At 31.9% G+C, this 25,398-nt stretch overlaps 1 protein-coding gene across 1 annotated transcript; it reads left to right on the forward strand.

Annotated features, from left to right (window-relative positions):
• On the forward strand, nucleotides 1–19,693 carry LOC126891630 (uncharacterized). The gene is made up of 7 exons (XM_050660852.1): nucleotides 1–478; nucleotides 630–753; nucleotides 1,530–1,685; nucleotides 5,304–5,509; nucleotides 7,014–7,317; nucleotides 15,306–15,511; nucleotides 19,412–19,693. The coding sequence occupies exons 3-7, from the start codon at nucleotides 1,610–1,612 to the stop codon at nucleotides 19,649–19,651; spliced, it is 1,032 nt and encodes a 343-aa protein (XP_050516809.1). The 5' UTR covers nucleotides 1–478; nucleotides 630–753; nucleotides 1,530–1,609; the 3' UTR covers nucleotides 19,652–19,693.
• The last annotated feature ends 5,705 nt before the right edge of the window (nucleotides 19,694–25,398 follow it).

The following is a 25,398-nucleotide window of genomic DNA, read 5'->3' on the forward strand; positions in this document are numbered from 1 at the left end:
AAATATTGTTATATGAGTTATTTTCAAGCAATGTCTGCAAAAAATATGAGTCACCTCTCAACATCCAAATATACCAATATTTTTACAGATGCGCCTTAGTCTATAATTCGGGTTGTTTGATTCTTTGATAATCCGGCTAAAACTTACCTAACCATGGACATTTTCCAGAACATCTTTATATTATTGAAATCTATAAAACTCCCTTCTGTCCGTGTAATAACGAATCTTTTGGAAATTTGAACCATCTATTCTGCCATTTTCTCGTTATAATATATTTGTTAGAACTGTATAGGGCCTTTATGCATTGTTTTTAATTATATAAGACTATTTATAATCATTTTTAGAAACGTACTAAAATATACTTTTTAGCTCTTTATTTTATTTACTTTCTCCTGTTGATATGTTATGATTTGGTATTTTCCACCATATATTAAATCCAGACTAATATGACTCAACGCGGATTTGATATGTTTTAGATGTAAGTATACCATTATCAATACCTTTTATTACATTATCTTTTCTGTTATTCCTTGCCGATTCTACTTCTTCAATTATACTTATTCCTCTTCATGTTTCTATTCAAGCAGGTTTTGTACATCTGCGTAGATTGCTATTATTTTTGATTTCAGCTAAATATGATGGGCGAGCAACTCAAAAATATTAAAGAACCAAATTCAAAAGTTGACGATCAAGTTGTTGAGTCGAAGCTGAATCCAAAGCTTAAATGGAAAATTGTTATTAACAAGCATAAGGGTAAGTGAATGAATTGAAAAGAAGAGTATTTTAAAAGTGTGTAAACTATTTTTAATTCTTAGCTGAGCACTTTCGGCTTACACAGTCATCTTCACAGCTGAGGACAAAGATTAAAAATATCTACCACTATTAAAGAAGGATCCCATTGGTGAACAATTTGACCAAGATATAGAACTTTTAATAACGCGCTCTGAGACGAATTTTCATAAAACTCCTGGAGACGACGTAGACACCGGGCACCAGGTACCTAGTACAGCATATTCGCTGTAATATTCGTGTTCAGCTACCTCAAAAATTTCAAGATGATAAATTTCAACTATTTTCATAACGAATTTTCATAAAACTCTAGGAGATGACGTAGATATTGGGCACCAGGTACCTCGTACAGCATCGCCGAAGCAATATTCTTATTCAGCGATCTCAAAACCCTCGGAAAACGATAAGTTTCAACGATCTCTTAGAGCTTCGCCGACCCGATATTCCTGTTCAGCCACATCAAAAACCCCCGAGCATGAAAATTGAAATCTTTTCCATAATTATTTTCCGAGTTGTGTATTTTTATTTATTTTTTAACACTTTGAGATGCACTTTGGAAAATGCATTTTCCGCCTACAAAACTGCAATTTTCATTTGTCCCTCATGCCAAGTGGTCAACAATTTTCCCGAAGCTATCCTGAATCGAATGCAAAAGGTTTCATAACGATCCGTCTTACTTTAAAAAAGTTAGAGGTGTAATGCTTTATTTCCTCGCCTAATTAAATATTTTTCTATTTCAGCTTATGCGTCAGATTCAGACAATAAATAACCAAAATGTCATATCTGTCACATTATTGTCAGTTTTGATGAATATATTTAGATGATAAAGACCCTTATTCTGTTTTTATTTTTAACAAATGGATGTGTGTTCAGTGTTATAAACGAAAATGTTATAGGTATGATTTTCTTTTTAACATAATAATTTTAAGATGTTTTTAATTTTAACAGATCTTTTTGTTGATTACATAGTCTTTTAAGTCTTTTTTGTTTTTCTATTTGATTTTCTCAAGTTTTGTAAACCAGCGAATCGTCTGGCCAAACTTGACTAAATCTACCCTGATACGTGTGTAAATAACCATTGAGTCCATTAGAAATGAGATGCAAATCTGCCAAACTGGAGCTTTTTAGTTACTAAACCTTTCTACTTCAAAATATTTGAAAATTGCCTTTTCTTCGTCTTATGGACGCTTCCTGTTCAGCGATAAAGCACGTAAGAGTACTGGAGGTAATGGAAAAAAGTCAGGGAACAATTTGATGAGCTTAAAAATCACCCAAACCAGATCCTGCGAGAATCAATAGGGTATGATGTTTTCCATAGGTGGAAACACAGAAGGCCAAAGCAACAAATATCCACGTAGCTCTATCTGAAGAATCCATGAAGTTCAAATCTCAAGAAGATAAACACTTTAACCAGAGTCAGGCATCAGAAAGACAAGTAGATCTAGACACCCAACCTCAAAAAAATATACACTCACCGGCACAAAATTCCGCCACCCAAAATTTTTGATTAAGTTTGACAATCTATAACTTTCTTATTTGTACTCCGATTTTCAAGATTCCTACATCAGATTGTAGGTACATGTATTGCTGTCATTTACTATTATTCCAATAACAAAATTATTTTGCTTAGATGGCACTATAAGGGGGTGAATTGTAGCGTTGTATTTTCTCCTAACTTTAAAAAATTCTGTGGAAAAATTGGAGAGCTGATTTTGTTTCATACTCCTTTTGTATTATCCTGGAGGTATCACTAAGGTTTTGTTTTTTGAATTATCCGAATATCTCATTTCTTGTAAGAGCTGTAAATAAAAACACTGCCTTGAAGGTTTTTTAATTAAAAATATCAAACGCACTAAAATTAACAAAACAAAACAAAATTAACAACAAAACAAAAAAATTCAACAAAAAAAAAATTCATTAACAACAAAACAAAACAAAAAATATACTAAGGTGTATTACCAACAGAAAATGGGGTGCAGATCCCAAAACAGCTTTATTGTTCTACAATGCTTGTATTCGGTCAGTCGTGGACTATGGGTGTTGGATATATGGATCAGCAAGCAATACGAACTTAAAAATTTTAGATCGGATACAATACAGATGCTTGAGAATATGTTTAAGTGCAATGGTATCCACTCCAATAAACGTTATGCTAGCAGAGTGTAATGAAATCCCATTAAATTTACGTAGACAATTTTTAGCTCAAAAATACTGCATAAAGCTAAGAAACACTGAGTCAGACCTTTTAACAAATCTGGCTTTATTAAACATGGAAAACTTAACTAGTAAATATTGGAGAATAAAAAATTCACCACCACTAACAGATGCATTCATTGAAACCAGGAATTATACAGATTTACACAACAGTAAATTATTACCAATTTATAAATTTCCGTATAAAACTTTGATAAAAAAACCCAGAATCATAATTCCTAAATATACAGAATCAAATCATTTAAATAATATTTTAGTAAAATATATACTGAGCGACTTTGTGGATTACACAGTAATTTATACAGACGGTTCTAAAAATCAAACAGGAGTAGGATGTGCTATGTATGTGCAAAATACCCATCAACATAATAATTACAAATTATCTAGTATTGGTAGTATTTTTACAGCTGAGATTATAGCCAACGAAAAAGCTCTAGAATGGATCAGAGAGAATAATATTGAAAAAGCTGTGATAATAACAGACTCCAGATCTGCAATATACGCAATTGAAAATACTGATTTTAGTTCATACAAATCAAAAATTTTATGTAATATAAAAAATAATTTGTCTAAAGTGGAAGTAGTATTTATATGGGCAAAAGGGCATGCCGGTATACTGGGTAATGAGAAAGTGGATGAGTTGGCCAAAGATGCAATAAAAAAAGGTGAGATACTAACTCACATCTTATCGACAGATGCAATAAATGACGTCAAAGTTAGAATAAATAAAATATGGAAAAAAGAATGGAAAAATATTACAAGCATGTCAAAAAATTTATATTTTTCTTTACATCAAGAACTTCCTCCGCCACCTGAATACATATTTAAATATAACCTGCCAAAGCAAGATATTTCTACTATCGTCAGATTAAAAACTCGACACGGGAAATATGAGGCACATCTGCACAAATTAGGAATAATTAATTCATCAGTCTGTTTTTGTGATAATGTTTCGATTAGAGATTTAAACCATATTTTCTTGGAATGTAAAATTAACGAGAGATATATAAATCAATTATATTACAATTTACGACAAACACAAGTTCATTTTCCAATTAGTATAGAATATCTACTAAGTTGTCATAAAATGGAAATATTTAAATTACTCATAAACTACTTGAAAGAAACAAATATAATCATTTAAGTGAAATACGTATAAATATAACAAAACTAATAAATTGAGGTAAAAATAAAATAAAAATCTGTGGCTAACGGACTCACATCCAAGCCATTTTTTCACACACTCACTCACTCAAAAAAATTCAATAGCGGGTATGTCTACCTCTTGCAGCAACGACTGCTGGTAATCTGTTTGGCATCGAATAAAGATGTGTTATCCTTGCCTGGGGAATAGCCCGATACTCCTCTACCAGGGCCATAACTGTGCCACATTTTCTGGAGGCCTAGGATGACGGCAAATAGCTTTTTTAATTCATCCCATAAATGTTCAATATGATTGAGATCTGGATTGCATGCGGGCCATTCTAATCTTATCAATCCAGCCTCTATTTTATCCAGCCCATCAGTGTTTTTATTTACAAAAAATGGTACAGGTCTTACAAAAAAAAAAAAATATTCGGATAATTCAAAAACCAAAATTTAGTGATGACAGGACTATGAAACAAAATCAGCTCTTCCATTTTTCCACAGAATTTTTTAAAGTTAGGAGAAAATACAAAGCTTCCATTCACCCCGTATAATGCCACGCAAGCAAAATTTTTGTGTTACCGGAATAACACCAAACGATATCAATGCATGTATTACCTACAAATTGGTGCTAGAATCTTGAACAACGGAGCACAAATAATAAAGTTATAAATTGTCAAACTTAATCAAAAATTTTGGGTGGCGGAATTTTGTGCCGGTGAGTGTATAAAAAACAAACAAAAACTGGTCTCGGCCAACCAACAAAAAACTAACACAACGTTGAAAGCCACAAAAAAACCCATAAGAAAAACACAAAAACGGGAGGGGAGGGAGACGAAAACGGAAGCCTAAACAGTACAGTAAAATACGGAGATGATATCATAAACCAAAATGGACGAAAAATGTTCTTACGAAAAATGCCTAACGAATAACAGCCAGTTGTGGTGTACTGTAAGATAAATTAATGAAGTCAAGAAGAAACAAAATAAAATAGATTTTACGCCTTTAAATATGTGAAAGTCGCAAGGCGATAAATCTGGACAATAGGGTGGATGTCATAATATCGTCCATATCTTTTGTAGTAGATTTTCTTTCTTACTACGTAATTTGTACAAATATTAATCATTTACATAAATAAATTAATTTTTTTTCAGATTTTAGAAAATCCTGTAGTTCTAATAGTTTAAAAACCCTTTTTCTGCCTTCCAAAGAGGGAGATATCGACAATTTCGTTATTTATGTTTCAAGAAATAACTCAAAATGCCAGTTAGACATGTTTAGTACATTTCAGAATGTTGGATTAATAGTAGTTTTAGAGTTTGATAAGAAAATGGAATGTAAACCCGGCGAACTTATTGTGGTAGATATCAAATTCGTTGCATTCTAGATTTGTTTTATTTTTTCTTGTAATGTAATCTTTCAATCAAATTTTTCAAATATATATATACAGTATCTCCATGTAAGTTGTATCCATATGGAAAACTTTTTTATTATTAATTTTACGAAAAAAACTTATTCTTCATAAAAAGCTCTGCATTTATGCAGAGTATTTATGTATGCAATTACATCCTTCTAATTAAAATTTTTTTTTTTGAGAAAATATGGATAACTAACATTATTTTCAGTTATTTCAATTCAGATAACTCTTTTATTATTAATTTTACGAAAAAAAGTGATTCCTAATAAAAAGTTCTGCATGGTCTAAACCCTAAAATACAACCATCATATGTCAAATTTTATAGGGGGTATGTCAAAAATATGAATTTCGCTCAAGAGTAAAATACGTTTATTTTTCACAATATCGAAAATTGTTATTATGAAAAGTTATTTAGAATTAAACACTATGTTTCAGTATGTAATTACATCCTTCTAATTGAAATATTCTGAACTATAAAGGTACTTTACTTTTAATCTAAATTTATCTTTTTTGACATACTTCGTATAAAAGTGATAAAATTTGATACAAGATGGTTGCATTTTAGGCTTTAGAACTTTTTATTAAGAATCACTTTTTTTTCGTAAAATTAATAATAAAAGAGTTATCAGAATTGAAATAACTGAAAATAATATATTTTTCAATTAGAAGGATGTAATTGCATATTAGAATATAATTTTTAATTCCAAACAACTTTTCATAATAGCAATTTTCAATATTGCGAAAAATAAAGCTACTTTACTCTTGAGTGAAATTCAAATTTTTTGACATAACTCGTATAACATTAACAATAACTTTTTTCGTAAAATTAACAATAAAAAAGTTTTCCATATGGATACAACTTACAGGGTATATTGGTTTTTCAGGATTCAAAAAAAAATTAAAGCATTTAAAAAAGCATAAGCATAATAAAAAAACGCAAAAGGCGCAAATTTTGCGTCTTTGGACTTAACATAAAAAACAGGCCATTCTGAAGCAAAAACGCGTCATTTTGACGAATTTTTCCATAGATGTTGTGATTTTTTGTAGAGAGAGGGGGTAGATTACCTTTCACATCGCTATACTGTACCTGTTTAGGCATTATATTAGCTTAGAGTCCTTTTGGTAGCCTGCTTTATTATTTGATTATATTGTACCCTTTACCCCCTCACCTTTACAGCAAAGTCCCATACGTCACGATCCGACAAGCTGTTTTACCCCCACCACAAAAAGCTCAAAAAATGATCAGAATGAACCTTGAATACTTTTCAAAATTTCCTTAGCTCTAGGGAAAAATACGTCAAAATGACGCGTTTTTACATCAAAATGGCCCATTTTTTACGTTAAAATTTCTCATTTTTCCCCAGATGAGGCTTATATTGGTGGTTTGTAGCTTTTTCTGTATTTATTATATTTATACTGCATATTCATATTTTTTAAATTCCAGTAGCAAGACGATAACATTATAGATGTGTGTGCCAAGAAAATTCACCAAATCTATCTACATCCCAAAATCGTCGACCATATTTTGGTAAAATTGAACTTCTCTGTTGTCAATATTTCAAGTAATATAAAACTGGTGATAACTGCAGCATATACACTTTCTCGACAATTGACAAGTTGTAAAGAAATCGGAAAAATACCCTGTGTGGTAGGTAACAGAACCGTCTGTATTGGTAGAAGTTTAGAGTGCGATGGAGAGATTAACTGTGGTACTAAGGAAAGATTTGACGAAAATATCGAAGTTTGTAAAGGTATTGCAATTATTTTTACACTTAATTTATTTAGTTTTTATTTTAATTTATTTACACTTATTGCCAATTTATTAATACAAAAATATTTATACTACAATATAATTTATATAATACATTTATTAAAATTTCCGACTTAAAACCTGATACAATCAATTCCGATTTATTATTCTGATTGATGTTACAAACAAAAAAATGTGTGTACTTTGTACGCACGTAAGAAGTTATACTTCTATGATATGATTTCAACGAAATCAATATACTTTAAACAGTTTCTCTACTACTTTCCAAAAATTTTTATTAAAACAATACCAAAAATTAAAAAAATAAAAGAATAAAACACACACAAACACATTGAAAAATGCCACAAATGATTTCTGAACAATAATTGTTGCCAAAAATTTTAATTAAATACGTATTTTCTGAAAAAAATTATACAAGGTGTCCAGAAACTCTACCGACAAACGAAGACAGGAGATTCCTCAGATAATTTTAAGATAATTTAACCCAATTCACCTAGTCCGAAAATGCTTCCTAAGGGAGCTAGAGCTCTTTGAAGATGGAGTCATGTAATTAGTTTTTCTTAGATACCTTTAGAACGCTTCTATTTAGAAAAACGAAAATTGGTATGCGTATTTACTTTTCAGAACTAAATCGATTCCATCCATTGTAAATTTCTAGTACCGGTCATAGGCGTCCGTTTTGGGTAGGGCAACGGTTATTTTATCGCCTAACTTTTTTGTCTTTAATTTTTAAGCATTTTTGACTCTGAATTATTAAATTGTGAGGTATTCTAGTACTAAAAGGTACTCTTACTTTAAGTCGATAGGATACACCGTTTTCTAGAAAAATCGATTTGAAAATTTTTCGTTCTTTGAATTTCAAAAAAGAAGACTCAAAAAAAATTTTTTAGAAAGATGAAAACTGGTACATTTATTTATATTCAAGAGATTAATCGATTTCATTAATGGTGAATTTCTATTATCGGTCATAGGCGTCCGTTTTGGGTAGGTCAACAGTTACTTTATAGCATATTTTATTGTCTTTAATTTTTAAATATTTTTGACACTAAGATTATTCAATTAGGAGATATTCGAGTACTAAAAGTTACTCTTGCTTTAAGTTGATAAAATGCATCGTTTTCTTTTTAATTTTTTTCAATATTTTTCAATTTTTTTTTTCAAATTTCCAAAATTAAAAACTTTTAAATCGATTTTTCTAGAAAACGGTGTGTCCTACGGACTTAAAGTAAGAGTACCTTTTAGTACTAGAATACCTCACAATTTAATAATCCAGTATCAAAAATGCTTAAAAGTTGAAGACAAAAAAGTTATGCGATAAAATAACCGTTGCTCTACCCAAAACGGACGCCTATGACCAGTACTAGAAATTCGCAATGGATGGAATCGATTCATTTCTGGAGAGTAGATACGTATACAAATTTTCGTTTTTCTAAATGGAAGCGTTCTGGAGGTATTCAAGAAAAACTAATTACATGACGCCATCTTCAAAGAGCTCTAGCTCCCTTAGGAAGCATTTTCGGACTAGGTGAATTGGGTTAAATTGTCTTAAAACTATCTGAGGAATCTCCTGTTTTCGTTTGTCGGTAGAGTTTCTGGACACCCTGTATAATAATATACTTACAATCATAAAATCTATAAAAAAAAAATAAAAAAATAACAACTTGCTTGGGGCTTGAACCCACTTCACGTCTATCGCGCCGTACGAATGTCGAAGCGATTTTCCACAGGACCACCTTCGCGTGTACGTCATGTGGGAATATACACAAACTAAACGTTTACACCATAAACTTTTTGACATTTTGTTTATTTATATGAATTTAATTAAATTATTAGTTTGATTTTTGTCGAATTAAAATACAACAAAATATAGAGTAAGAAAACGATATATTAGATAAAGAGTTTGTAGAAAGTTTGTTCATAATCAGATTATGTAAATTAAAGCATTGCCTACTAATAGGTAACTACATTATTTCTTTTATATTTTCCAAATAGATAGGTATGAAGATAATTTTTTATTGGAATACAACTAAAACATTTAGAATTACGTACCTGCGGCTTTTCAAAACTATTTAAAAAGTCACTATAATTATAAATTTGATTTTATTTCTGTCCTCACAACAATAAAAACTAATATATACAATATTTTTGTTTACCGATAAACTCCATATTGAACAATTATTGACATACCATTTCAACACCCAATCAGAGCCCGTATAACGACTAATACCATACTGTCGGTGTGCGCATGCGCCCAGATTATTAAAATTTCACCCTCAATGAAATCGCGCCTAAAAAAGTATAACTTCAAAAATTCCTCTTATATTCATTCCTCGTTTAAATGCGTATTCCATGGCTGTTATAAATAGTTTTGGCGACAAGGTATCTCCCTGCCGCACCCCTCTACCAATTTTTATCTTCTCAGTCATGCAATGAAGGTTTACAATTTATTGTTGTCGCAAACAAACTTCAATAATTAAATATTATATACAAAATGTCTAAGATCTGATACCTCGCAGCATTTAACGTGTTAAGAATCATCAATGAATTCAAAATATTTACTTTAAAGACGTAAAACCTGTAGCAAGGTTGACCAGTTAATTGCTTGTAGACCTGGATCCCGCGTAAGAAAAAAAAGTTGATTAATAGCAAGCTGAAAATTTGTTAATAGCTTAACGGTGTCTAGTCGGACAAACATTGATGCACGTGAACACTGAAACAGGGGAAGTTTTAATGGTGGAGCATGATAAACGTGTCGTCCTGACAAGTTTATGATGGTAAAAAATAGCAAGTTGTTTTTAAGTTTATTCAATAGCCAACGTTATATAATATATGAAAAAATGTTTGTCCGACAAAAAGGTTGGGCATTTTAACGAGTCCGACACGTAGAACATGTCACATCACAGGAACTATGTTGGTGATGAATAGCAGTCTGATTTTTGCATGAGAGTTTAATGAAAGGTTAAAAAAGCAATTGGAAGTTCTGTCGGACAAAATGAATGGGAAATTTTCCTAGTCGGACATTCTAAACATGTAAGATATAGACAAAAATGTTGGTGATAAATAGCAAGCTAATTTTGATTTGTTTATGTAGAAATTATATTTTGTAACGCAAAAAGTTATATGTCGGACAAAAAGTTTGGGCAAATCGACGGAAATAAATAAAAAACATTTTTTCAGAATGACTTATTATTAGTCACATATTGATAAAGCTATTTTAGTTGTATATTATTATTTATATTCACATATTTGCATGTGCATATATATACATGCACACTCCAAAAACAGTAAGGTAAGTTATCAGTGCATGTATATATTGCAAAAGAATTATTTTTTTGGGTGGAGTTTGTTCTAGATATTCTCAAAATGACAATAAAAAATGTCAAAGAACATGTGAAAGCAATCTCTTAGGCTTTTATAATTGGGCGCATCAGAAAGTACGGAAAATTTCCTACAAAAAACGTTGTATACATTTTTTTCCACACTCAAATCTTAACCCTGTAAACGACATTGAAAAATGTGAAGAGTCTAAAACTTCGGTGCTTATAAGAATAGACGTAAATATGACACATTATGCTTAGAAGTATGTATTAGAAGGCTGCATTTGTCAGTGTGACACTTTGTGCTATACAAAGTAGTATTTGAAAGTACATGGTCTCTGAGTTTCTGTTTGCCGCGTGTGTTGGAAATTAAAATTTATATTAACTATGGAGTGTTTTTGTGTCTATTTTTGAGTGTCAACAGTTTAAATTTTAAGTCGCCAGATCAAAAGTGAAACCATTCAACGGAACATTTTTGAGTAATTTTCGAACATTTTACAAAGTTAGTAAAATACTTGGTCATCAATTCAATGATGTTCAGTTGCCAGATAATTGTGAAAGTTCTATTGAATATCATTCTTCGTGCTATAATGCTTTGCCTGATTGAAAAAGGGTACCTAAATAAATTATTACTAAAATTGTATAACGTAATTTTTCTCAACTTTCTACAAATGAAATAATAATGTAATTAATATGTCACTTGACAAGAAATAATTTGCTGCCAAAATAAATCGATTAGTTTAAATTTGAAGTTACGATTGCAATTTATTATGAATTATTGTCAAAAGTGACAGTTTTTCTTAAATGGAAATGTATTCATAGACATAAGGGTAGACAGGGAATACAGTGCAAAAAGTCGATAGGTGGTCTATATATCTCTTTTAACCAAGCGATCCCGCGCATGTGGCAGACAAAGATAGCTAGACCACTCAATCCATAATATAATTTGCCTGATCTACTATAAATGTATTACAGTGAGGTATCTAAATGATGTTGAGATAAATCGAAAGATATCGATTGTAATTGATTGCAGGTACTTTTGACATAGAATAATCACCCCTTATTGAAATTTCAAAAATTATTTTTTTAAATTGTCCGACTACAAAATCTACCCCTTATTTTTTTCCGACAACAGTCATTCTTGGTAAGGAATAATTTACTTAATTAAATTTCATCTTTGTCGGAAAGCTATTTATCACCAGAATTTTTGTCTATATCTTACCTGTTTAGAATGTCCGACTACGAAAACTTCCCATTAATTTTGTCGGACAGAACTTCCAATTGCTTTTTTAACCTTTCATTAAACTCTCATGCAAAAATCAGACTGCTATTCATCACCAACATAATTCCTGTGATGTGCCATGTTCTACGTGTCGGACTCGTTAAAATGCCCAACATTTTTGTCGGACAAACATTTTCGCATATATTACATAACGTTGGCTATCGAATAAACTTAAAAACAACTTGCTATTTTTCACAATCATAAACTTGTCAGGACGACACGTTTATCATGCTCCACAATTAAAACTTCCCCTGTTCCAGTGTTCCCGTGCATCAAAGTTTGTCCGACTAGACAACGTTAAGCTATTAACAAATTTTCAGCTTGCTATTAATCAACTTTTCTTTCTTACGCGGGATCCAGGCCTATTGTTTTTTTACCTGCATTCCAATCTATTTTAGTACCAAGTTTGGAATTCTCATTGTCCATTCCGGAGTATGATTTAATTAATTTGAAGAGTTTTTAGAATATGTAAATTGGAAAATAAATTTCCGAGCTGAAAATTGAAACAAGAATTATAAAAAATGTAGTTATTATTGTAAAAATAAAATGACACAATAAAATAGCTTCAAACCCTAATAAAATCGATATAAAAAATTTATTAAGTACTAGTAACTCTACTATTTTAATTGGGAAATAAGCCACGATTTAATAATAGGCCTAATAAAAGAATTATCGCGTCCAGCTTATAAAAGGCCGATGGCTAAGAACCATTTTCCTCAATCTCTTCTTGTCCATTGCTTACATCCTCCAATTTGTGATAGATGGCTTTGATGATTTTTAGATCATCTTTTACATCCAGTCTCCACCTCCTGCGTCGAACTCTTCTCTGACGTTCTCTAATGTACTTGACAGTAGCATTTTCAGTATTTTACCCTCTGGCATCCTCTGTATGTGTCCTAGCCATCTTAGTCGTTGGATTTTTATTACTCCTAGTATACTAGGCTCCTAACTCAGATCTTCATTTGTCCTTTTGATTCAAACTTTCTCCATTTTTCCTCAAAATATTTTCCTTGCTACTTTTCGTTCCCACATCTGCACCATTTCTTTAGATGATTTATACAGGTCCTTTCTTTTTACTTTATCAAATGCTTGTTTAAAGTCTATAAATAATAAACCATGGTCGGTTTTTGGTATTTATCTTTCCTCTCTGTATCTCTTTCAGCAAAAAAAAAAGAATGTGTGTGTACTTTGTACGCACGTAAGAAGTTATACTTCTATTATATGATTTAAACGAAATTAATATACTTCTTATTTATATTTTGTTTAAATATTAAACTAGTTTATACTTACTACTTCTCAAACATTTTTATTAGAACAGTGCCAAAAATTAAAATAATAAAAGAATAAAACACACACAAACACATTAAACAAGCCACAAATGATGTCTGAACATTAATTGTCGAAAATTTTTTTAATTAAATACGTATTTTCTGGAAATACAATTATATAATAAATATACTTACAATCATAAAATGCATTAAAAAAACAAAAAAGAAAGTTTCTATTGGGACTCGAACCAGCGCTGATAAGAGCGGTTCGTATTGGAATTCATTCGCCTTCTCCGCTTAGCCACGGACACTATGTGTCATTATTTACGAAGATCGACTAACTAAACGGATTAAACTTGTGATATTTTGATATTTTGAAAATTGATCAAATTATTTTAATTTTGAATTGAAATGATTTAGAATTGAAAAAATACAACAAAACATACAGTAAAAAAACAATATATTAGGTGAATATTGATAGAAATTTTGATGGTAATCAAATTATATAAATAAAAGTATTACATACTATGTATTTTGGCAGATCAAATAGGTAGGTTTATACCCATGATACATTAACAATTATTACGTACCTGTTGCTTTTAAAAACTATTTAAAAGTCACTACAATATTATAAACTTTTTTGTTTCTGTCCTCACAACAATAAAACTAATATAATATTATACATTTGTTTACCTTTACCTTTACCTCCAAACCACAGCTGCATTTCGGATAATTTTTGACATGTCATTTGAACATCCAATCAGAACAAAGTTATAATGCGCATGCGCCGGGCTGATAGGTTTTAACATATAAAAAAATCACCCTCTATCGCCGGTAAAGAAGTATAACTTCAAAAATTGTTCTGTTGTGCTTTTTCCTTATCTAAAAACCCGCCAGGTATTGACCAATTATATGTTTCATTCCTATCTCCTTTTTTGTGAAACTTATTTTTATTGCTTCCGACCATTCTTTTGGTACCTAATTGTTCTTTATTCTATATTTTCCGATTAATATCTGCATTTCTTTATGCATGCGATTTTGCTTCATATTTGAACATCTCAGATGTTATTTGGTCGTTTCCTGGACCTTTGTTAGTTTTTAAGCCCTCTATAATATTTTAGCTTCTTCCGTAGTGGGAAGCATCTCGTCGATCAAATCATATATAGGCACACCAGGACCGTAACTACGATGTTGGGGGCCCTGGGGCAAACGTCATCTGGGGGCCCTCTACCGGGGGGTCTGGGGGTTTACCCCCAGCGGAAGGGGGGATTCCGGAAAAATGTTTGACATTTAATCCCTTGAAAACGCATTTTAATGCATTCCATGACTGAAATTTTTTGTACCTTCATATTGCTATTTTAGACCAACACAAAAAAATTTTGAAATCACCTTATTTTAAGCTAAATAATTTTGCAAGTTGCATATTTTTATATTCCTCGTTAAAATTTATGCACGGCCAAAGAAAAAGCGGCCCCTGCGGGGCCCCCCTTGGCTGGGGGCCCCGGGACAATGCCCCGGTTGCCCCAATGATAGTTACGGCCCTGAGGCACACCCAGAAAGGAACGGTCTGAAGAACTATGTTATTTGTATAAAAGGTCAATAGCTCCATGGATCTTTGGTATCTGAATCAGCTGATAATATACTACCCATTTCTCTAGGTTTATGGTACAAATACATATATATGTACCTACTTCGACATACAAACAGGCAACTGAGAATTCTCCACGAAGGATAGTGAAAGTAACCAGATGAATGTAGGTTCCTACTTATCGAGGCTTTATATGTTAAGTAAAAGCTCATTTCTATATAGCAAAACGAGTTCTTTGTAATTGATTTGGTTAAAAAGCTTTTCCTTGATTTAAGTCTTCATGTTAAGGGTTGGTGGTAGAGGAGTGAATGTCGAGGGTTTTTAATGTTTCTTTCATTCCACATCTCTAACAAACGCAATGTTTTTCATCCGCAAACGGATGAAGGAAAAGAGTTAACAAATTGAGATACCTACATAATTTTCATCTGGATCATGGTTTTCTTCTATTTATTAAGTATTTTTGTTTCTGCGTCCTTTTATATGTATCTAATACAAAAAAAAATGATTTTCTAGTTTCAGGTGGAAAAATTTTACAGGTAGTGATGTTTACTTTTGCAGTGATCTTATTTGGGCTCTTTACCATTTATCACATGGTCAAAAAGAGTATGAAATGCGATCCTGTTCACTTCTTTTTTTGTGATAAGCCTTTCAACAGATCAACTGCTAAGCCACAAACAAAGCCAATGAAGAAATCTACTAGCCAGGATAGTAGTAGTAAGGTAAAAGCATAATCAATATATATTTAACAACTAACGAACAGTGAAACGTGTTTAACAATATTCTTTTTCTTCTTTAAATGCCTTCTTTGCGAAGGGCAATCATCATAGCTATACGTACTTTAGAGACGGCTGCTCTGAAAAGTTCATTTGATGTGCATTCCTAGGTACCATTATCTCAGGTTAAGCAACCATGACATTCTACGTCTCCCTATGCTTCTTTTTCCTTGCATCGTTCCCTGCAGAATCAGTTGGAGCAAGAAGTATCTCTCTCCACGCGTAATATGTCCGAGATATTTCAATGTTCTTGTTTTGCTTATTGTATGTTTTACTATTGTATTTTATATATTGTATTTTATACATGGAAATCGCCAGCTGACAAAGACCACAAAATCGTCAGAAATCAAATTGACTACATCCTAATAAAGCACAGATATCGAAACTCAATTCAGGCAGTAAAGGCATATCCAGGAGCAGACGTATCTTCTGATCACAGTCTTCTTATTGCTAGGTTTCAACTTCAACTAAAAAAGACGCAAAAAAGCTGCAACAACAATAAACTTAATATACAGAAACTAAAGTCAGAAGAAACAAAAGAAAATCTAAAACACGAAATCAACACAAATCTAGACAGAAACCCAGGAAATAATTGCAACGTAGAACAGCAGTGGCAATTCTTCAAAACCTCTATATTAGAGCCAAGTAAGAAAGTACTTACTACAACCAAATGTAAGAAATAAGAATGGATGACGGAGGAAATTCTAGAGTTGATGAATGAAAGAAGAAAAAACAAAACCATTAATAAGACTCGCTATTAACAGCTTCAAAACCAAATAAGAAGAAAAATTAGGTAGGCTAAAGAAACCTATTTCTCTGAAAAATGTAAAGAGATAGAAGAACTGCAAAACACACATGACTACTTCAACCTACATAAGAAAGTCAAAGAACTAGCCGGAATAGGAAATCGAAGAACCTCAAATATATTGCTCGACAAAAATGGAAATATTATAATGGAGACAGAACGAAAACTACGACGATGGAAAGAGTACGTCGAGGAACTATTTCATGACCAGAGAGAAGCTAGTACATCCGTAGATAGTCAAACGGGAGATGTAGGCCCAGAGATAACCAAATCAGAGGTTAGTCAGGCAATAAACTCTATGAAAACCAATAAATCTGCTGGTCCAGATGAATTACCTAGCGAGCTGATAAAGTTGGTCAACGAGAAAAACCTGGACATAATAGTAGAACTGTTCAACGCTATCTATACTACAGGAAGCATCCCTAGAGAAATGTTGACATCAGCATTTGTGTGTTTGCCAAAGAAAGTAAATGCCAAAGAATGCAGTGATTACCGAACCATAAGCTTAATGTCACATACCTTGAAAATTCTATTGAAAATTATCCACGCCAGAATACACTCTAAACTGGAGCTGGATATTAGTGACACTCAATATGGGTTCCGCAATGGTATGGGTATCAGAGAGGCATTATTTTCCTTCAACGTGCTGACACAGAGATGTTTGGATGTTAACCATCCTCTTTACGTCTGTTTTATAGACTACAATAAAGCGTTTGATAAAGTAAAACATCATCGACTCATGGAAATCCTAAAAAATAAAAACCTAGATGAAAGAGATTTAAAAATAATAACACACCTTTATTACAATCAGCGAGCAATAGTAAGAATTGAAAAGGAAACATCTGAAGAAATGGAAATAAAGAGAGGAGTTAGGCAAGGCTGCATACTATCACCTCTATTATTTAACGCTTATTCTGAAGAGGTAATGCGAGAAACTCTGGAAGATGAAACAGTCGGCATAAGAGTAAATGGAGTCTTAATTAACAATATCAGATATGCAGATGATACAGTAATAATAGCCGATAGTTTACAAGACCTGCAAAGACTCATGAGTAAAATAGTAAGGTGTAGTAGGGAGTATGGACTCTCTCTCAATATCAAAAAGACGAAGTTTATGAAAATTAGTAAAAACAACCATAATACTAACGAAATCTTGATAGTAGAGGGCCAGCAGATCGAAAGAGTAAAAAAGTACACTTACCTAGGAACACTTATAACAGAAAATAATGACTACACTACAGAAATAAAAGTCAGAATCGAAAAAGCACGTTCTAATTTTATAAAAATGAAAAAGGTCCTATGTAGCAAAGATTTAACATTAGCTCTTAAAGTACGCCTAACAAAATGTTACGTCTACAGTTTACTATATTATGGAGTGGAATCATGGACGTTAAATGTAGAGACAATGAGACGACTTAACGCCTTTGAAATGTGGACCTATAGAAGAATTATGAGGGTTTCCTGGGTAGATAGAGTTACGAACAATGAAATACTGAGAAGAATAGGTAAAGAGAAGGAAGTTGAACTTACAATTAAAGAAAGAAAGCTACAGTATCTCGGACATGTGATGCGAGGCAAGAAGTATGGCATCCTGCGACTCATAATGCAAGGAAAGATAGATGACAGAAGAAGCATCGGAAGAAGACGAATTTCATGGCTGAAGAACCTGAGATAATGGTTTGCATGTAGCTCAAAACAACTATTTAGAGCTACTGTCTCAAAAATTAAAATAGCTATGATGATTGCCAACCTCCGTAGCGGAGATGGCACCTGAAGAAGAAAAAGATATTTTACTAATAGCAGGAATTGTAAGAGACAATTAATAAAATCTAAAACAAGCAATAAACACTAATTACAACACCTGCTAAAGAATTTTTATACCTTCTGATAGCTTTTATTGAGAGAAAGTGGAATTTCTCCATAAGCGCAATACAATACACAAATTCAAATTAATTTGTTGGTAAATATTTCAAACGAAAACAAAGGAGATATATAAGTAATAACAAATAAAAGGTAAAAACTTACAATCAGGACACCAACGACGAAGTCAACACTATTTCGCGTGTGTACACATTCGAGTTCTGAAGGCATCTCATTCCTTATATCATAGTGGAAGAATTTTTGGATCTCAAGTGGTAAGCGTCCGATCCTCTTCTTCGCGACACATGTGAATTTCGATAACATGCTAGCAAGGAACAACACAGGCGTCGACAAGGGTAAAAAAGGGATATGATTTCGAACTATTTAAATAACCAAATCAATTTTATGGGATTTCCAACACTTGTATTTAAGATTTTCAATCTTTATTCATCCTTCTTCCTTCTCAGAAATCAGAACCTCTTTGTTTGTGACTTGTTCTGTCCACAATATTTTCAGAATTCTTCTATACACCCACCACTCGAATGATTCAAGTTTTTTCATTGATGTCGCATTCAAGGTCCAAGCTTCCATTCCATAAAACAAATTCGGGAAAATGTAGCACCTCGCCAACCTAACTCTTAGCACCAATTTTGAATATCTTATGCAGAGCACTCTTCTAATTTTGTTGAAATATGCTCCAGCCTTTTCTCTTCTGATTTTGATTTCCTGGAAGTACTCATTTGTGGAGTTGATCATTGTTCGAAGATATGCGTATTGGTCTACTCGTTCGACATTGGTCCCGTTTATGAAAAGATTCTCGTTATTTTTTTGAGTTTTTAACATTCTCATAAATTTTGTCTTCATGAGTTCATTGTTAGGCCGCATTCTTATCCATACTCGGCTATTCTGGTCACCAGCCTCTGAAGGTCTTCAATATTTTCGGCTAATATGACAGTGTCCTCAGCAAATCTAATGTTGTTAATGGAAGCTCCATTTAACTTTATTCCAGCTGTTTCACCCTCAAGAGTTTTTTCAGGATCTCCTCCGAATAGGCATTAAAAAGATTTGGCGACAATAAGCATCCCTGTCCAACCCCATGTCTGATTTTTACAACACAACATAATGTAAATATTTCTGCTATAGATACATCGTAATAACAAAATCATCATTATTTGTTATAGTCAGCCGAAGAATATTTAACAACAGTTTACTTCAGTTCATATCAACTCCCTCCCAGTACGCCTTCTGAGAGTAATAAAAACAGCGATTTTGAAAAAAGCAGCCACCCCACAACTCTGGCATCCCCGTCCATCCGCAGGTTAAGCGAAAAAGTAAAGAAGAACATGATGCTACCGTCAACTGAAGAACTTTTGCCTAAATTTACCTTTTATTCAACTCAAACTCGAACTAAATTTCCTTAGACAATTGTGTAATTAGTTTGGAAATAAAGCTTTAAAAAACTTTTTTAGAGTACTTAAATCTTTATAGTCTAAGAGCTAGTGAACCCTCCGACTAACGGTCTTCCTGTAAGGCTATCACACAACCCCTACTCTCATTTAAAAAAATCATCGATTACGTCATCACGCCCAGATGGATGACGTCACTAGTACTATATAATATAAATACCAAAAAAATCCTAATTTAAGAATAAAAATCGACCTGTCTGAGGATTTCTCTTCAAATTTGCCCATTCTCAAGATAATGAATTTATGCAAACTCAAACGTCCTCACTTATACTACAGTGTCGCGCCCGCTTGATTAGCAATTAAAAAACAAAGGGGTTTTCGATATTGTATTGCAAAAAACTCTCGGGATTTGATCAATCAATGTTTAAAGAATATCTACCTACCTTGGCAACATTGAAATTTTTAGTTAAATGTCCGATTTAGGGTTAAAAATGGCCGATTTCGCAATTTTCAAAATTTTTAATCGCTTATATAACAAAAATTATTCCTAAGAGAAAAATCACTAAAGACCCTTTCCGTTTGGAATGATTCAAAAAACCTCAAAAACTTTGTTCCATGCAAAAAAAATTATTTTAGAAAAAACCCCTAATCTTTCCCCTCGCCTGGCAAGGTCTTATGATGTTCAGAATCGCCTGGCATTGTGCACATTTCTTCTAAATGACTTACTCAAACACATACTTAAATTTAAACCTTACAGGAGAAAGTTTATTTTTCCCCTAAACTACGCACTTTTCGATTCACCTGGTAGATACACGTGCACCGCTGATGCCTGCCAGGTCATGGTATTTAGTCTTGGTGTGCTATGAATTATCACTAGACAAATTTCTAGCCTTACAAGAAGACCATTAGTCGGAGGGTTCACTAGATTTTAAAATATTATTATCATCATCATGCAGACACAAAAGTCTACTGTTGAACATGGGCCTCTTCCTAGTGTTTCCAATCCCGTCTATCTTGCGCAGCTCTAATCCCAGTTTTTATTCATCCTCCTTAAATCGCCAGTCCATCTTGTAGGTGGTCGACCGACACTTCTCTTGTCTTCCCTTGGTCTTTATTCCAAAAACCTCTTTGTCCATCGTCCATCTGTCATTCTAGCTATGTGTCCTGTCCATCTCCGTTTTAGTCTGGCTATCCTTTCGATGACGTCATGTCACCTGGTTCTTCTCCTGATTTCTTCGTTTTTTAGTTTTAGTCTAGTAAAATAAAATTAAATTATGTAAATTTTAAATAAAATAAGCATGTAAATCAAAATTTAAATTCGTACAGGTTAAAACAAATTTTATATCAAAGTTTAGGTGGGTACAAAAGATATTTTCAAAAAAGTATCCAAATCATACAAGGGGATCATTGTTTAAATAATTAAAAAGGGGTCATTTTTGAAAAAAAATTACTTTTTTAACTGCTGAGGTCATTCAATTATTAATGAAGGTCTATAGGATTATTCTCTGTAAAGTTGAAGGGTAAATCTTTCACATAAGACTTACTAAATTAAATTTGACCCCCTATTTATTTAAATAATTATAGATAAAACTTTAAAAACAAATTTGCAAAAAATTATTTTTAGCTTTTTAAATAAGCACTATGAAATATCTTATTTTACAAGATAAGTTGCGCTATGTTATCAGTATTATTAAAAAAAATTGGTCCAAAAATATTTAATATTTTTTGAGATATTGAATTTGTTTATTAAATGTTACTATATTTTCAATTGAAAAAACGCGGTTGTTACCAAAGAAATAATTACCTGTCTTAAATCTTATTATTTTTATTTTTATGTATATTTTCGACAAATGTGTTGATAAATTCAAATTTCAATTAAACTTCCCCCTAAAATGGCATTTGAAAATAATTCAAATTTGTTTATAATTTATTTTTTTAATAACGTCGCGGGGATTAAATATTTTGAAATTCCGTTTCGATAATTGGGTTCCTGGGAATTTTTCACTAATTAAAAAATTTTTTTGTCTTTTTTTCCTCTTCTTTTTTTATCCTCTTTTTGTAGATTCTAGACCTAAAAATATTAAGATTGGTCTAAAATCACTTAAATAAAATGTGGCTACTTACTGAGTTACAGGGTGTTTTATTTACAAATTTAAAAATTATTTTTACCAAGTACTTTCAAACTATTTGACATATCCTTATCATACTTGGCAGAAAGTGTGGGTACTATACAGTCTACTAAATTGTGATAAGTAAAAGTTTCTAGCTACCACCAGAGGCGTACGACAGGGGCCAGTTAATGGTTGACCCTTCCCAAATTCTACGCCACTGAGGGAATTACTATTTTAGCGAAATTGTTCGATTCTCCAATACTTTCTATGTAAATAATATACTCTTTACTGGTAACGATTAAGTCATTAGTTTTCGAGATATTGGTCGTTAAAAATAAAACGGCATAGTTATTTTGATTCATTCATTCATTCATTTTAAATTTCCAATATCTCTCAAACTGATGACTTTATCGATACCAATAAAGTTATTTACATACAAAGTATTGGAGAATCGAAAAATTTCGCTACAATAGTAATTCACTCAGTGGCGTAGAATTTGGGAAGGGTCAATCATTCTCATCCCCTGTCGTACGCCTCTGGCACTAGCTAGAAACGTTTATTAATCACAATTTAATAGGGTGTATAATAGCCACACTTTCTGCCAAGTATGATAAGGATACGTCAAATAGTTTTAAAGTATTTGGTAACAATAATTTTTAAATTTTTAAATAAAACACCCTGTAACTCAGTAAGTAGCCACATTTTATTTAAGAGATTTTAGTTAAATCTTAATATTTTTAGGTCTAGAATCTACAACTCAGAGATTCGACATTCTTAATAAAATTTAACCCTAAAAGGGCCCGTAGTAATATAACTCAAAGAAAAAAAAAAGAAGAAGAAAAATGACAAAAAAATTTCCTTAATTAGTAAAAAATTCCCAGGAATCCAATTATGGAAACGGCATTTCAAAATACTTAATCCCCGCGACGTTATTAAAAAAACAAATTATAAACAAATTTGAATAATTTTCAAATGCCATTTTAGTGGGGAGTTTAACTGAAATTTGAATTTATCAACACATTTATCGAAAATATACATAAAAATAAAAATAATGAGATCTTAAGCAGGTGAATATTTCTTTGGCAACAACCGCGTTTTTGCAATTGAAAATATAGTAACATTTAATAAACAAATTCAATATCTCAAAAAATATTAAATATTTTTCGACCAATTTTTTTTTCCTTAATACTGGTAACATAGCGCAACTTATTCTGTAAAATAAGATATTTTATATTGCTTATTTAAAACGCTAAAAATAATTTTTTGCAAATTTGTTTTTAAAGTTTTATGTATAATTATTTAAATAAATAGGGGGTCAAATTTAATTTAGTAAGTCTTATGTGAAAAATTTATCCTTCAACTTTGCAGAAAAAAATCTTATAGACCTTCATTAGTAATTGAATGACCTCAGCAGTTAAAAAAGTAATTTTTTTGCAAAAATGACCCCCTTTTAATTATTTAAACAATGATCCCCTTGTATGATTTGGATACTTTCTTGAAAATATCTTTTGTACCCACCTAAACTTTGATATAAAATTTGTTTTAACCTGTACGAATTTACATATTGACTTTTTTTATTTTATTAGGCTATTTGTCCGCAGGCCTATTTCTAACATGGATCGTTTCATTTTCCTCTGTGTTACCCTCAGTTTGTTAGCCGAGACTTTTATTAAAGTAAGTGTTTCTGCTCCGTATGTCAACACTGGAAGGACTCATTGATAATATACATACCTACTTTTCTCTTCAGGCATATGGGCAGCTCACTTTTAAAAGTTTCAGTCAGTTTTCCATATGCTAACCATCCAAAACCGATTCCTCTCTTTAGTTCATGGGTCTGATTATAGTCTTCATCCATGCCAATCATAATTTCATCTCCTAGGTATTCATATTTACTTATGAGTTCTATTTCTTACTCACCAATACTGATAGTCCAAGAGGCAGCGCTGAAAAATCTCTTTGAGTTTACTAAAGCTAGATTTTTCACAGTTGATTACTGTGAGTGTGTAGAGAAACATACTGCGGTCGGTCAAGCGAAACGTAGAACAGGGGTTACTGAGAGGGTATCAAAGTTGCTTTCCTACGAAGGTACCTAATTAAATCCATTTACTAAGGCTGAAAATCAGTACACACATTCTAAATTAAATATAAATAAAAGTAATTATAGTCGGTCAGCTGTATGACGGGACAGAGCCGGTCGGTCGGCCCCAGTGAGTGTACAGGGGTAATCACTATATTTTGACCCCCTTGTAAACTGCTTTATTTACAGAATTAGAAAAAAAATTAAAAATAATAAAGTTATTCGATTTTAAAATTATGATTTTTTGACATATATATCGTACTAGTGACGTCATCCATTTGGGCGTGATGACGTAATCGACTATTTTTTTAAATGAGAATAGGAGTCGAGTGCTAGCTCATTTGAAAGGTTATTAAATTCCCTATTCAGTAATATAAACATTAACATGATTAATTATACAGGGTGTCCAAAAAAATATTTTTTTAATTAAATTAATTGTTTAATTAATAATTCAAAAAAAATTTTGGACACCCTGTATAAATAATGATCTTAATGTTTGTACTGTATAGAGAATTAAATAACCTTTCAAATGAGCTAGCACACGACCTCTATTCTCATTTAAAAAAATAGTCGATTACGTCATCACGCCCAAATGGATGACGTCACTAGTACGATATATATGTCAAAAAATCATAATTTTAAAATCGAATAACTTTTGTATTTTACATTTTTTTCTAATTCTGTAAATAAAGCAGTTTACAAGGGGGTCAAAATATAGTGAATAACCCTGTACATTCATTGGGGCCGACTGACCGGCTCTGTCCCGTCATACAGCTGACAGACTATAATAGCTTTTATTTATATTCAATTTAGAATGTGTGTACTGATTTTCAGCTTTAGTAAATGGATTTAATTACCTTCGTAGGAAAGCAACTTTGATACCCTCTCAGTAACCCCTGTTCTACGTTTCGCTTGACCGACCGCAGTATGTTTATCTACACAATAACAGTAATCAACTGTGAAAAATTTAGATTAACTATTTAGATGGGAAATAAGCCACAATTTAATTGAAAAAATAATTTTATTAACGTTTCGACGACCAAATCGGGTTTCGTTGTCAAAATACAAAATACTATTAAAATAAACAAAAATGTTGTTGCTAAGTAAAAAAAATTCTTCTAATAATTTATTTAATCTGACTCATTTATTTAAACTTCAAAACGACATGAAAAATTTAGCTTTAGTAAATTCAAAGAGATTTTTCAGCGCTGCCTCTCCGTCTATGATGTTCTGGTTGGGTACCATATTTGTCATTATTTTTTTTTTCGAGTTTTGTTTAGTGTTTTTTTTTTTTTGTTTTTTGCCCTTATCTAACCCCCGCTCTATTTTTAAGCGATTACTATTAGTAGGTAATTTGGCAGTGGTTGTTGCCTGTAGGTATGTATACAGGGTGTCCCATAGTTGGACATTAGTTAATGGGTGATAGAAGACATCAAAATATTAAGATTTAACCAAAATCGTTTAAATAAAATATGGCTCCTTACTGAGTTACAGGGTTTTATTTAAAAATTTAAAAACTATTTTTGCTCACTATTTTAAAACTATTCGACGTATCCTATTCATACTTGGCAGAA

The sequence above is a fragment of the Diabrotica virgifera genome, chromosome 9 (assembly GCF_917563875.1).
Source record: "Diabrotica virgifera virgifera chromosome 9, PGI_DIABVI_V3a".
In the NCBI taxonomy this organism is placed as follows: domain Eukaryota; kingdom Metazoa; phylum Arthropoda; class Insecta; order Coleoptera; family Chrysomelidae; genus Diabrotica; species Diabrotica virgifera.